This window comes from Crinia signifera, chromosome 1, assembly GCF_055691185.1.
Source record: "Crinia signifera chromosome 1, ASM5569118v1, whole genome shotgun sequence".
NCBI lineage: Eukaryota > Metazoa > Chordata > Amphibia > Anura > Myobatrachidae > Crinia > Crinia signifera.
Window position 1 is genome coordinate 53,739,423 of NC_139217.1, and position 14,519 is coordinate 53,753,941.

Consider the following 14,519-nt stretch of genomic DNA (forward strand, 5'->3'; position numbering starts at 1 on the left):
TAAGTTTATATGAATTATATATAGATTGTCATTGTTGTAGCAGTGGCAGGTGTTACAGACCCAGGGTGACAAACGAAACCTAAAACACAATGAATTACAGTGTTAACTAAATCTCCTCCGTAATTACCCCACTAATTTGAAGACCGTGTTCTTTTGGCTCAGTAAGTGGGTCCAATTAGAGGAAGTTAAGAATAGAAGAAAACAAAAAACACAGATACAGTGCCGGGAAATGGCTTTGCTAAGTTTTATTGACCGTGCGGTTCTGGGTGTCTGTTTTTTTTCCTATCCGGTAGGGAACTTGGTTGCAGCTCCACCGCTCCATGTGCATACGGGCAACTGCTGGTGGGTCGAGGGCAGCTGTCGGGGTGGTGGGCATAAAACCAGCAAAGCCGTGTTTTTAAAACGTTAGGCGAGAGTCTTTTCTTGGCTTCTGTCCTCTGTTTACTTGAGGTGGTTTGTGTTTCCTGGCTCCAGTCACGTATCGACACCGTTGCATTCATCACTGTGAGGAAAAATAATTTTGTTTTTGGTTACATCGGTTATTTACAAAAAAAAATACTATTTAAAACCATTCGTTGCAGATATTCATTGAGGATTTCATTGTGGTACAGTGGTGCACAAACACACTTCTTAAGTAACTTCACAGCCCAAATTTTGAGGAAATCCGTACTTGAGCACAGGTGATGTAATTAGTACCACTGGGGTAGATGTATGAAGCAGTAATAAGGAAGGAGAAGTGAGCCAGAGGAGAAGTGGTCGATGGCAACCAATCAGCTGCTCTGTATAAGTTTATATTATGCAAATTAAAGATGTTACTTCAGTGCTGATTGGTTGCCATGGGCCACTTCTCCTCTGGCTCACTTCTCCTCCCTTATAACTGCTTCATACATCTACCCCTCAGTCATTTTGATTTTATCAATGGTGCTCAATCATGGATATCCTTAAAACCTGTTTTTTCTGGGGAAAACACTGCGTTAGTGGTTCTGAAATGTCAACATACGAGACAGGGGCAAGAAACATGCTTAGAAGGGAAGTTAGATGGTGTTTTGTAAAGGGGATAGGTTGGAAGATCCCTACCGTAGGAAGTGAGAACAGAATGTAATGTGGACCCATCAAATCAGTAGCTACTGTAAAAAGAGCAATGTTCTTAGAGCGAAAGCCATCCAGCTGTACAACTGTCAGAACACCATACTAGCCACTAGCATTCTGGGAAATGCAGGGCTTGCCATTAATGGAAAGCCAGCGCCTGTTGAAACATGGTCATACCCTACGTTAGCCTGAAATAACAAAGCTAGACCTCAGAAACTGAGAACATACAGTACAGTGTACTGGAAAATACTTCTAAGCAAAATCATTTATATTTGCAAATTGTATTTTCATTGCTCTGTATAAAACCCTCCTGCAATGCTATTCACTCAGGGTAAAGGCAGATGATAGAATATTTAGGTCACATAGTGGTGGTGTAAGCATCATCTCTCTCAGAGTGGAATAAGCTACATTTAGCCCCAAAGGCCCTACACCTGGGGGGAACAGAGGAGAGATGAGGTCACAATGGAACTTATTACAGGAAGAACGCAGCTCATAAGGTGTACAGATAATAGAAGATTATAGTATGCAAAATAAGAACAGAGACATTACTGCCTTCAAGCACTTGGAATTTTAATAAAGAACAATATAATAAACATTTATAACAACATATATATGTATATATGTAATAAAATATTATATAAATATGATATATTTCAGAGTAAAAACAGCAGATTATACGTATGATAATTCCATTTCTTCGGAATACTTTATGGCAGCCCTCCACAATGGGGTTAGGTACCTTCCCCCTACCAATAGAGAGGCAATTTTCTCTTCGGATCCCCCCACCTCTGGAACACAAGTCTGCTCCTCCCCACATAATCCAGTCTTTTGACTGTCTCCTCCCAGGATCCTAAAATAAAAACAACAACAACAGGGAGGGAAACTAAAGGTGCCCACAGACGCATCAATTATCGAATGCGTTTTGTACTTTTTAAGCACAAATTGCATCTTATGTACAATTATTGGATGGTGTTTATGTTCCCAGGAGCCCGATATTGTAGGTCTAAAAAAGTACGTGCTGCACGTACTTTTTAGACTACATCTGAAATTTAACATTACAAACATGGGTTCATCACATGCATCCAAGTGCACATCTCATAGCAAGCTGGAAGAAAAATTGTATAGAACCATTGTACAGTCAAAAACGCATAGCACAGTACAATTGTAGCGTCTGTGGGCACCTTAAGAGCTGCCATGAAGTATTCCGAAGAAATGGAATTATCATAAGTATAATCCGCTGTTTTCTTTTTCCTACTTCATGGCAGCCCTCCATATTGGCATACACAAAAGCTGAAATAGGGAGGGCAATGCAATACCTAAAGCCATAGCCTGGCTAAAGACATGACCACCAAAGGACTCCTTAGCCACATCCAATGCGTAATGTTTGGAGAAAGTATGCATCGATGACCAGGTGGCTGCCGCACATATGTCTCTCACGATATACGATGAAACAGACATTGCTCTAGCCGAGTGTGCTTTGATTACTCTTGGAGCTTCACGACCACCCTTTTTATAGGCAAAGGTAATGGTCTCTTTAAGCCATCTTGAAATGGTTTGTTTAGTAGGGGAAAAAACCTTTCCTAGCCCCTACTGGAATAACAAAAAGATTATTTGCATTCCTGAAGCCATTAACTATCTAAATAGAATGAGATAGCACGAACAACATCCAATGTATGGAGAGTGTCCTTTTTTTTTTAATTCTTTGGTCAGAGAAAAAAAAAAAGGAGTAAAACAATTTCCTGATTAATATGAAATGGTTATACCACTTTGGGCAAAAATTAAGGATTTGTCCTTAAGACAATCTTGTCCAGAAAAAACTTTAAATATAGCTAGAGCCCCCAAAGCTTGTAATTCTCCAATTCATCTAGCTGAAGTTAATGCAGTGAGGTAGACCACTTTCCATGTAAGAAACGTAAACTTTGCCCTATCCAGTGGTTCAAAGTGCATTAAGCACTAAATTTAGGTCCCATTAAGGCACAAAGGACCTAATTCTAGGCCTAAGTCTCCTAATGGCTTGACAAAACCTGGTAATTTATCTTCCGCAAGCTTCTTGTCCCACAGAACGCTCAATGCATTTATCTGTACTTTCAAGGTAGATACTGCCAAATCCTTCCAAGAAAAACTGTAGAACTTGAGAAATATCTGCCTTAAAAACATCATATTTTCCCTTAGACCAGTCAAAAAAAACTTTCCAGATTCTGTAATATATCAAAGATGAAACTTTTTGTTGCCTGCGGAAGAAGATCAAATCACAGAAGAGGAAAGATCTTTATTTCTTAAGATCTCTCATTCAATTTCCATGCCATTAAAGACAGAGTCTGGGGTTCCTGATATTGTAGAGGTTCTTGGCATAGCAGGTGCGGAACTACTGGTAGCCTTAAAGGTTCCTCGACCACCTTACTCAACACTGTCGGGAACCACGACCTTCTTGGCCAAAAGAGTAACACTATAACCACTTATGCTTGGTCTTCCACAATTTTCTTTAATGCTTTGGAGATGAGAGGAAAGGTAGGAAATACATAGGCAATGCTGAAACTCCAATTCTGGGAAAAAACGTGTCCCACAGGCGCCCACTTCGTTGTAACGGGAAGAGTTTCAGTTTCATATTCCTCGCCATTGCCATTAAGTCTATATCAAGAAACCCAAATCTGTCTCCTATCAACTGGAATATCGAATTCTCCAGTTCCCATTCTCCTGGACATATCTTGTTCCTGCTCAAATAATCCGCAATCACATTCTCCTTTCCTGGGACGTGTAATGCTACCAGTGACTTTAGATGACCTTCTGCCCAGTCAATAATGCTTTTTACTTCCTTCATGATGGCCGGACTTCTGGTGCCACCTTGCCTGTTGATATACACCACCACTGACACATTGTCTGAAAAGATTTTCAGATGACTTCCTACGATATCCTTTCAAAAATGGCACATTGCTAGCCAGACTGCTCTTATTTCCTTTATATTTGAAGAAAGTCTCTCCTCTTGAGGGGACCAAATACCTTGACAGCTCTTTTGCGACAGATGAGCCCTCCAGCCGTACATGCTAGCGTCTTCAGAACCTGAAACTGTGGCACCGCCAATGGGAAATTTCTCATTAAAAGTTGATAGTCTCCCCACCATGACAGGGACTATTTTTCCGAAGTCGATATCCTTATCCAATGGTTTAATGGTGTTCTTTGCTTGGAATGCTTGAGTAAGTCTCACTGGAACTCCCTCATTCCCCATCTTGCCCAAGGGATTATTCCAATGGTCGACACCATCATGCCCAATAACTTCAGAGCCAGGACAAGTTGTACCTTCTCTTTCCTTTGAACAACGTCCACTAATTCCTGGATCTTGCCACATCTTTCCTCCGACAGGGAGATCTTCAAACTTACTGTATCTATTCTCATTCCTAGAAAGAGAACACTTTGGGATGGAACCAAATTACTTTTTTTAGGTTTATCAACCAACCATGTTGCTGGAGAAACTGAAAGACAAACTCTGTTGCCTCTAACACTTCTTCTTTTGATCTACCTGCAATAATGAGGTTGTCCAGATAAGCCCAAATAGCAATGCCCTCTTTCCTGCGACAGGCAATTAGGGTCACTAAAACTGTTGTGAAAACCCTTGGGGATGACATCAGGCCGAAAGGCAGGCACGTGAATTGATAATGCATCCCTTTTAGGCAAAATCTTAGAAACTTTCTGTTGGACTTCTTTATCGGGATATGAAAGCAAGCGTCCTGCAAGTCTATGGACACCAGAAAATCTCCTTTTCTCAATCCCATCAGGATAGACTTCGAAGTTTCCATTTGAAACTTCCTTTTCCTTATTCTCTTGTTTAAGCTTCTCAAATCCAGAATTATTCTGAAACCCCCTGACGCTTTTGGCACAATGAATAAGCCAACGAGTTCCAACTTCGGAACTCGTTCTACTGCACCAGAGCTAATTAATCCGTTCAGACTCTTTAGTAGTATGGAGACCTCTATATTCAGACTTGGAAATCTTGCCTTCACAAATTTGTCTACCCTTAGACATCTGAGAAAATCTAACTGGTATCCCTGTGTAATTATCTTCAGGACCCATTTGTCCTGGACACTTTTTATCCACGCTTCCGCAAAATTTGAAATTCTTCCTACAACTTGCGATTCTGCCTGAGACTGTTGCCAGTCATTGTCTCTGACCTACCCGTTGGTTAGACTGATGAAAGGAAGACCTGGATGTGTTGGGAAAAAAAGCTATCCTTATAGGGCCTACCAGGTCTATACGACCTAGCATGCTTAAGCTGCTGCCTGAAAGGATACTCCATATACCTGCCACGTTTATCATGTTTTAATGAATACAATTTTTCTCCCACACAAAAAAGGATCCTTCATATGACAGTACCATAAGTCTACCTTTGGCGTGAGAATCCGCTGCCCATGATCTGAGCCATAGAGCCCTCCTGGCCAAGATGCCTGAAGTCAAGGATTTTGCTGAGAAGTCTAAAACATCCAACGATGCCTCAAACAAAAATCAATAGCGGTCATTCTGTAACGATGAACACCACAACCTAAAAGCCCTAACTACTGAGGCAACCAATACCCCACACTTCAAATATAGATATCAGTTTGAAGTACACCCTCCACCAAAATCTAACTCTTTCTGCATGTTACATCTGCCCCACCTTCAGTGCATATGGTTTTGTCCATTAGAGAGGGATTGTGCCTTTCCGAGTGATTCAAAATAACCCCCTATGCCAGTCCTTCTGCATAATTTCTTTCACTACTTTGTGAACCGGAAATGATATACCTTTTAGTAGTAGTAGTTTGTTTATTTATAAGGCGCCACAAAGTGTCTGCAGCGCCGTACATAGCAAACAAAAAAACAAATTACAAGGTAACGTATAGGGTGTGTTGATAAAATACAGCATAAATAGGGGTATAGCTGGTAGAACTAAAATCAGCATCAGTTCTGAAGTAGGTGTCGAAATTTTCGAGGAGACTGAAGATGAAGTAGAGGAAGGGAAGAACCGGGCAGGAGCACTGGTGAGGTAAAGAGGTAGGGTGAGTACGTGAGGAAGGAGGGCCCTACTCATAAGAGTTAACAGACTAAAAGGAGGTGGGTGGACGAACGAAAAACAATAGGATAAGTAGGAACGGATGGATGGGAATGGATGGAGGGGTAGGGTAGACAGGATAGAAGGAGCGAAAGAGGTTAGGAGGCGGAGGGATAGGCTACAGAGGATCTATCCTCAAATATACTGTCATGTTCCAATTTAGCCACATCTTTATAATTCAAAGATTTATATATATTTTTCTACACCACTTCCACCATATCCAAGTTCTGTATTGTGCTTTCTTCAACCATCTCACCTGACTCAGTACTAGACCCTGCCGTGGATTTGTCCTCAGACACACAAACAGGAGATTCATAATCAAAGTCCAAACTGGTCTGAGACCGAGACCGTTTACTACTGTGCAAAAACTCCTCCTTTGAAACAAACGATCTCTTCATCCACTCCATAACCTGTACTAACTGTGAGGATGCAGCAGGAGCAGAATCTTTAACACAATCCATACACAAAGATTCCTCCAAAGTTCCAGAGATTGCTTTATCACAGTATGAACACACTTTTATATATTTTTCTTCTTGCGTGTCTTTTTCTTAGAAACAGAAGACACTACAAGAGAAAAATAAGAAAAGCTAACTAAAAGGACCCTAACTGAAATAAGTAGTAACCAGTCCTCTGTGAGGACCTACCTCGGAGTAGAGAGCACTGGTTTCTGGGGTAAGGCTTCCTTCTCCATGATACAGCAGATATCCAGAAGGACAAATGCAGTTAAACACCTGCAGCCTGCCTATCTCAGGCCTCCAGTGCCTGCTTATATGAGCGCACCTCATCCCCGCCTTGTCCAGGACGCCGTCGGAAAAGAAAGCGCCACTACTTCCGCCCAGTGGAGCGCATAATGCGTGACGCCGGGGAGGCCGCTGGAAGCTGAAGTCCCGCTACTCGTCACTGCCGCAACGGGTGGAACGCAGCTTTGTGTTACCTGGGAGCCGCCGGAAGCGGAGCTCCCCGCTAGTCAGCATGCACAGCCCCGGCGTCTGCCGCAGGAGCCGCTCCTTGCAATTTGCAGCGTGAAAGGGTCCATGTCTGTTCGCACATGTCCAGCCACCGGTATCGGCATAACTGAGGTAAGGCGCCGCCTCCTCCGCTTTACCCCAGGGGAAGCAACACAACCGGCTTACTAGCCTGCTACTGACAGACAGGAGACTGGAAAAAAGACTGGATTATGTGGGAAAGAGCATACTTATGTACCAGAGGTGGACTAAGAGATGGTCTATTGGTAGGGGGAAGGGACTTAACCCCATTATGGAGGGCTGCCATGAAGTACTATTGGAGCCCCTCTCTTTCATTGCCGGCGCTCGCCAGAACGTCCCTGCTGGCGAGCGCTGGCAGAGAGGGACTCCATCTCACTTGTACGTGCGTCCCAGTCACTTGGCGGCTGGGCGGTGTGACCCTGACCATCTCCGTATCAGGGAGACGGGCAGGGTTGGGGGGTGTTCGAGGTGGTGGTTGGTACCGGCGATGGGGCCTTGGGTGGCGGCGGCTGGGAGCTCCGTCGGAATGGGGTGCACAAGCTTCTTGTGCACGCGTACCCCCTTCTGACGGCTGGCGGGGGCTGACGGGGCCTGGCGATAGAATTGCCATCCCCTGCAAGCATGAGCTGCGCTCCATCTGTAGGAAGAAGAACGGTTTTTAACATCCCCAACACTAAGGCTGGGTGACAGATCGGCTGCCTATCGACTGGTTTGGTGATGCACAGGCCATCTATTCATGGTTACCTTGAAAGACCTGATGATTGTTCCTGAGCAGGGTCTGCAGGCCTCCACATTCATTCTTCAGCCTCTGTAGGGTCTCCTTGTCCAGGACTTCAGCTACTTCCCGTAATGGAAGACATCCTGCAGAGGATGCACAATAGACATTATGTAGGAAAGAACATGGGATCCTTTACCATATTTATCATACATCTTATACAATATAAGCTCCCGTCTTACGCCTATATTTCGGAGGTGGGTAAGGAAGAATGGAGTAATAGCAGCAGTGGCTCCCAATCTCTGTTCTCGAGGCACTCTAAGGGGTTTATTTACTAAGATGGGTGTTCTATTGATTGATTCATGGATGTTGCCCATAGTAACCAATCAGATCTCACTTTTTATTTATTTAACACCTTCTAGAAGGTAATAGATCATATCCGATTGGTTGCCCATAGCAACATCCCATCTTCAATAGAACTCCCATCTAAACCCCCAATAGTCCAGGTTTTAAGTGTATCAATACTTAAGCATAGGTGACTCCATTTGTACCAACAGGATATTCTTAAAGACCTGTGTTCAAATGTAATAGCCTCAGAGCTCATGTCGACCTTTTGACTATCGACCTCCCCATAGTCGACCTAATGCTTGCGTCGACCTTCCGACACGGTCGACATTAGCCACGTCGGCCTAGTTCAGGTGTCGACCCAATGACCGCATCCTGAGCGCAGATGGTTAAATCCAACTGATTGTGTTAAGTCACCTGTGCCCAAGCATAAACGGAAGTTCTATTGAAGATAGGATGTTGCACATACCAACCAATCAGATTCTATCTAGATCTTCTAGAATGTGCTAAACAAAAAAAATCGAATTTGATTTGTTGCTTGCAACGTCCCTTATTCAAAAGAGATCCCATCTTTTTACCACGCTGAGAAGAGGACCGAATTTGGGAACCTCTGCGATTAAATAATAGAGTTTGAATTAAAAAGTTGCCCATCTGGCTTGATACATATAATAATAATAATAATAATAATAATAATAATAATAATAATAATAATAATAATAATAATAATAATAATGTGGCACATCATAGGTATACAATAACAACAAGAGAGAAGAGCACTTACTCCCCCTGTTCCAGGTGCTGCCTGCCCCATCCCGTACAATGTCCTCCTCTTCCCCGGTGTTGGAGCATAACAGCAGCTGAGCAACTTGCAGGACCACCCGATCAATGAAATCTCTGGGCAGCAAGACGCAGTTCCTGATCTGTTCCACTTTGTCCCGGGGGCGGAAGCCAGATATCCAGCTGGTATGCTCTGCCTTTGGGCCGTCGGTGCTTTCTTCTCCATTACCAGTGTCTGTATGACCAACACAAAGCCCGGAGTCCGCGTTACCGTGCTTAGCGTCAGCAGAATGACTGGCTATATACTGAGCCCTCTGCTCATCAACCTGGGCCTCCTCCTGCGGAGGATACCGCCTTGTTTCCCCTATAAGGCACACCTGTGGTCAAACCAATGCAAAGGACAGGTCAGGAGCCATTCAAGGTATCCAGTATTCCCATACTGAATGTTTATTCTAAGTACACATTGGCAACAACAAGGTAACAACTATACAATAATCACAGTTTGGCGGCTGATGCTCTCCTACACGTTACATTATCAAAACTGGTCGCCTCTCATTCAGCGCCAGCCCTCGCCAGATACCCCCTGCTGGCGGAGAGACGCTCCATCTGACGGGGGCGCACGCGCATCCCCTTCTCATGGCGGCTGATGGCGGAAACCATGCTCATCTCCTCTTCAGGGAGATGGGCAGGGTTGGGGGGGGGCTGCGGGTACCGACCGTGGAGCGGCGGGAGGCGGTACTGGGCCCACATGAACGAGAGGCGCACCATTTGTAGTAAGGACTGCACCTGTGCTCCACCTAGGTGGTCTAGAAAACATGAACTGTTGGGAAATCTTGAGCACCGGTTTGGCCAGTCCTGCTCTTCTGCATCCGATAAATTGACACACAGAATCTGGTTGGTTGCTATGGGCAACATAATATCATTTTTATAAGAGTCAGTAAAAACATACCACATAGTCACTGAGAACCTAGTAACAATTTGCATATTGCCATATTCAAATGATCTATAATGTAATTCTTTCTTTAAAAGAACAGACCAGAGTTAAATAAGATGCAATAGATAAATGATAGGCAGAATCCGGTAGGTTGCTATGGGCAACATCATTTTTTTATCTAAGCGTATTTAAGCGTATTAAGTGTATTAAGCTTTACCCTAAACTTACTCGCTTTGTCGATGGGATTCTAAGGCAATCTTCTTCCACGTTAAATCCGCACTGAGCACCAATGTCAGCGACAAAGTCCAGGTATTCCCTATACTGAGTCTTCTTGCCGGACTTTCGGTTGTATTTTCCATAGAAATTGAAGAAGCAGCAAGGTAATACGAAAAAGCAGCAAGTGTAGGATGACCTGGAAGACAGGATACGACGTGAAGGCACAGATAGGGAGGAGGCATGGTCAGGCCGGGCTGCACGGTTGTCTCACAAGCAGAACATTAAACGGTTCCTATTACTGACATAGACTGGCCGATATCTGTGGTTATGAAGATAAAAAACCCATGTGCCATACTTGCCGACTTTGGGAAGCCAGCTCTGTTAGGCAAGGGGGCAGGGCCATCGCCGGGAGTAAAAAAATAGGCGGTTCAGGTGGGCTGTCCTATTGGGGGGGGGGCGTGCCTAGACTGATCACATAATTTTAGCCACGCCCCATGCAATGCCGGTATTTCAGGCATTGCACTGCGGGGGGCGGGGCGAAAATGATGCCTTGTGTCATTTTACCCACGGACACCCCAGTCAATGGGCCATTCCGGGAGGACAGGCAACCCTGCCATGTGCGCCAACATGATTCCCAAAGCTGCCGGGAGGTCAGTACACAAGGAGATTGGCACTCTAGGTGCATTAACCCTTTACAATTGAGCAGCGCCTCAAAAACGGTTGGGATCTTTTGGTCTACAGTAAGTTGGTCGACAAGCATTAGGTCGACAGGGTCTAGATCGACAGTCAAAAGGTCGACATGGGGTTTTTCACTGTTTTTGGACCCGAATGTTGACACAGACACAATTTTCAGTGCACCGCATCCGCTCGCTATGCTTCGGGCATGGCCACACCCTAGAGGATGGTAGGGCATTAAATACCGCCTGAGGACACATGTCGGCTCAAAAAACAGTGAAAACCCCCATGTCGACCTTTTGACTGTTGACCCTGTTGACCTAATGCTTGTGTCGACCTAATGACCTGCCGACCTAGACCCATGTTGACCTAATGGTGTCGACCAACTTGCTGTAGACCCAATGACCATATCCCCTCAAAAAGATCATCCTCTACAATGCCAATAAGACAAAAAAGTAGGTTCAGCCCATGTACTTATTGCAGGTTTTAGGATCTTTGACATATACAGAGCATGGCGGACCAAGTGGCAGAATCATTTTGATGCCACATTGATAATGCACAGACGCCTCGCTAGGTGTTTGGGTCTAGGAGCTGCGCACCTCCCCAAACGGAGCCGGACCCTGAGCTGCGAGACAGACCAAGAGCTAAAAGAAGAATGGCTTCCAAGGAGAGGCTTCATGAACTGCTGCTTCCCCAAGAGGAGTACCAGGTAGCCATGTTCCCCACATCCGCAGGTGAACCTCCAGGGCGGCGGTTGTGCTTTGTTTGGCTTGTTCCCAATTAATCTACACTTAGTACGTTCATATAGTAGCTGACTCGCAATGGATTGTCTTGTGTAGATCATGGGTGTGCATATATATGGCTAACTACTCCTCACCTCTATGAGGTAAAGTACCGCCATTGACCACTAGAGGCCACTCGATGGACCATATTAATCCTTTTTGTTTTAAAAGGTGTCCTAATAAAAAGTGAACGCAATGTTTGCAGGGACACTGATCTGTTTCAAACTCGCTGGATATGGAGAGAGAGGGAGCTGTGAAGATAGATTGGAGGTAGGAGCAGATAGGGACTGGGGGTGGAGTGGAGAGTTCGTGGGCTAAAACTGTCACAGCTCAAAGTGATAGTACATTACAGAAGAAATGATTTTGATTGGCTTTTCTCTACTTTATATATAACTTGGTTTGTTTTATATGCTTTTTAGTTACCGAGCGGCGATGACGGGAAGCCATGGTGTCAGCTCATCAGAATGGTTACCGATGATCCAGTCCGTGTCTGGATATAGATAATCGTCACTTGGTGTAATTGAAGATTCCTGGGGAAAGAATGCTTCCTCATATTAGAAACAATTCAGGGTCCTCCACATACAGAAGTGACACTCAGCCTTTTCAAGGTTCCCAAGTAAAATAAAACATATAGGGCCAGGTGCACCAAGCTTCAAAAGTGATAAAGGGAGAGTGATAAACAGCCAGCCAATCAGCTCCTACCTGCCATATTCACAGACTGTGTTTGAAATATGGACAGATGGAGGTGATTGGTTGGTTGTTTATCACTGGAGTTGGAACTAACTTTAATACTGTAACTTTAATTCTAAGCTCCTCCCTTTGCCATCCCAGCATGCCAGTACGTCTTTGAAAGAGTTTGGAGAGGAGTTGAAGTAACACATTGAAACCTTTAGAACAGTGATGCCTAACCTTGATACTCCAGCTGTTGTTGAACTACACATCCCAGCATGCCCTGCATCAGTTTTAGCATGGCCAAATAGTAAAACTGAAGCAGGGCATGCTGGGATGTGTAGTTCAACAACAGCTGGAGTGTCAAGGTTAGCCATCACTGCTTTAGAACAACAAACAAATCCATAGGGATAAGAGGGTCAAGAACCAAAACCTCACAAAAATGTGATGGGGGGATGCAGTGTCCCACAGTCTGCTTCAGAAAAAAGGTTTCAATGGTAAGTGACCAAAAAAACTATTTTCTCTGCTAACAAGGCTGGTGGGACAATGGACCATGGGAAGATCAACAAATGCTGTATGGCCAAAGTGGTCATCTCCTGAGGCAAATGCATGAAATTGATAAAAACAAGTAAAGTGTGGGAGCAGAGGACCAGGTAGCTGAACAACAGACCTGTTCTTCCAAAGCCCTGGGTCGCACTGCCCAGGAGGTCACCACTAGCCCAGTAGAATGCATTGACACATGTCAGGTGCCGGTCTCAAGTGATGACTGCGCAGATCCAAAACACAATAGTTAGCTTTGCAGCCAGCCAACCATCTTCTGCCAATTTAGAAGGAACTAAACTGTGTGGCTGACAGTTCAAGTACTGGCCAAGTAAATCAACAGATCTTGAACTACGTCCGAAGGAGGCAAGTTTGTGGTTTGAGTGAAAACCCGAAACCATTTTCGTCTGGAACTTAGGAACGTTGCAGAGAACTGCTTTATGGTCGGGGAAAATAAGAAAATGCTGCTTTCAAGACAGAGCCCCAACTCGGAAATGAAGCCGATTTGAGAGGGCATAGGATCAGATTACTATCCCGCTACATTAGCGGCAAGTGAAACGGTGGTTGAATATATGCTACACCCTGTAAAAAATGTCAGACCTCTGGAAAAAAGGGCAAAACTGCTTTGGAAAAAAACCGACAGGGCCAAAATTTGTACTCTCAAAGATTGAAGGGTACTTGTGTACAATCACGGCTCCCACGATGTCCATCGCATAGCAAAAAATCGCATCGCATGCGATTTTTAACAGAAATGCATCCAATTGCATTGAAATTAGTATCAAACATGTTCAATGGCCCCCAAATGTCATTTTTGAGGCTGTACCACCCCCCACTATCAACGCAAACCGGAAGCGTGGCGAGCGGCAGCGGTACGCGTCCTACGACCTTTTCATACCCCCACTCTCCACGTCGGCGTGGAGCTGAGAATAGAAAGTGTGGTGAGCGCAGCGAGCCACCGAGCCCGAATCGTGGCGAGCCCCGCGAGGGGACACTGATACCTTCACAGGTATACGCGTCCCCTTGCGGGCTTCACAGGTGTCCGCGTCCCCTCGCCTCGCTGCGCTCGCCACACTTTTTATTCTCAACTCCACGCCGACGTGGATAGTGGGGGTATGAAAAGGTCGTAGGACACGTACCGCTGCGCTCGCCACGCTTCAGGTTCGCGTTGATAGTGGGGGTGGTACAGCCTCAAAAATGACATTTGGGGGCCATTGAACATGTTTGATACTAATTTCAATGCATTTGGATGCATTTCTGTTAAAAAACGCATGCGATACGATCGCATGCGATTTTGTAAAAAATTGCTAAAAAACTGCAAAAATCGCATCCCATCGCATGCCACTACATTTGGCATGCGATGGGAGCCGTGAAAGTACACAAGTACTGATTGAAGTTTTAAACCAGCATCCAAACCAAACCAAAGGAAATCGAAAAACCGAGACACAAAACTTGGACAAAAGAGACAAAAACTGTACACACACAACAAGGTGTAGATCTTACATACTCTAGTAATTAATGCATTAAACTGCTTTCCGGGCTTGTAGCATAGTGCAGACAGGCTGGAAAACCAACAGAGGAAGGTTCTCATGTAGAAGCGAACCTTGTTGTAGCTGGTCTGGATGGTGTGGAAGATGCCACCCAGGACCTGACAACATTTTGAGAACGTTGGCATACCACAACTTGCGTGGTCAGTCTGGAACACTAACACCCACGT

General features: G+C 44.7%; 1 protein-coding gene across 3 annotated transcripts in view; it reads right to left on the bottom strand.

Annotated features, from left to right (window-relative positions):
- Positions 1 to 220: 220 nt before the first annotated feature.
- The window catches only part of TRMT44 (tRNA methyltransferase 44 homolog), a 39,418-nt gene continuing 25,119 nt past the window's right edge, over positions 221 to 14,519 (bottom strand). For 2 of the 3 annotated variants that reach the window (XM_083152475.1, XM_083152559.1), the window contains exons 7-11: positions 12,020 to 12,126; positions 10,152 to 10,335; positions 8,994 to 9,366; positions 7,897 to 8,013; positions 221 to 502 (exon numbers count right to left, since the gene is read on the bottom strand). In XM_083152475.1, coding sequence (XP_083008601.1) covers positions 246 to 502; positions 7,897 to 8,013; positions 8,994 to 9,366; positions 10,152 to 10,335; positions 12,020 to 12,126 — 1,038 coding nt within the window. In that variant the 3' untranslated portion in view covers positions 221 to 245. Of the gene's footprint in view, positions 503 to 1,077; positions 1,247 to 7,896; positions 8,014 to 8,993; positions 9,367 to 10,151; positions 10,336 to 12,019; positions 12,127 to 14,519 lie in introns of all 3 variants that reach the window. The other variant, XR_014450700.1, reaches the window with a different exon arrangement.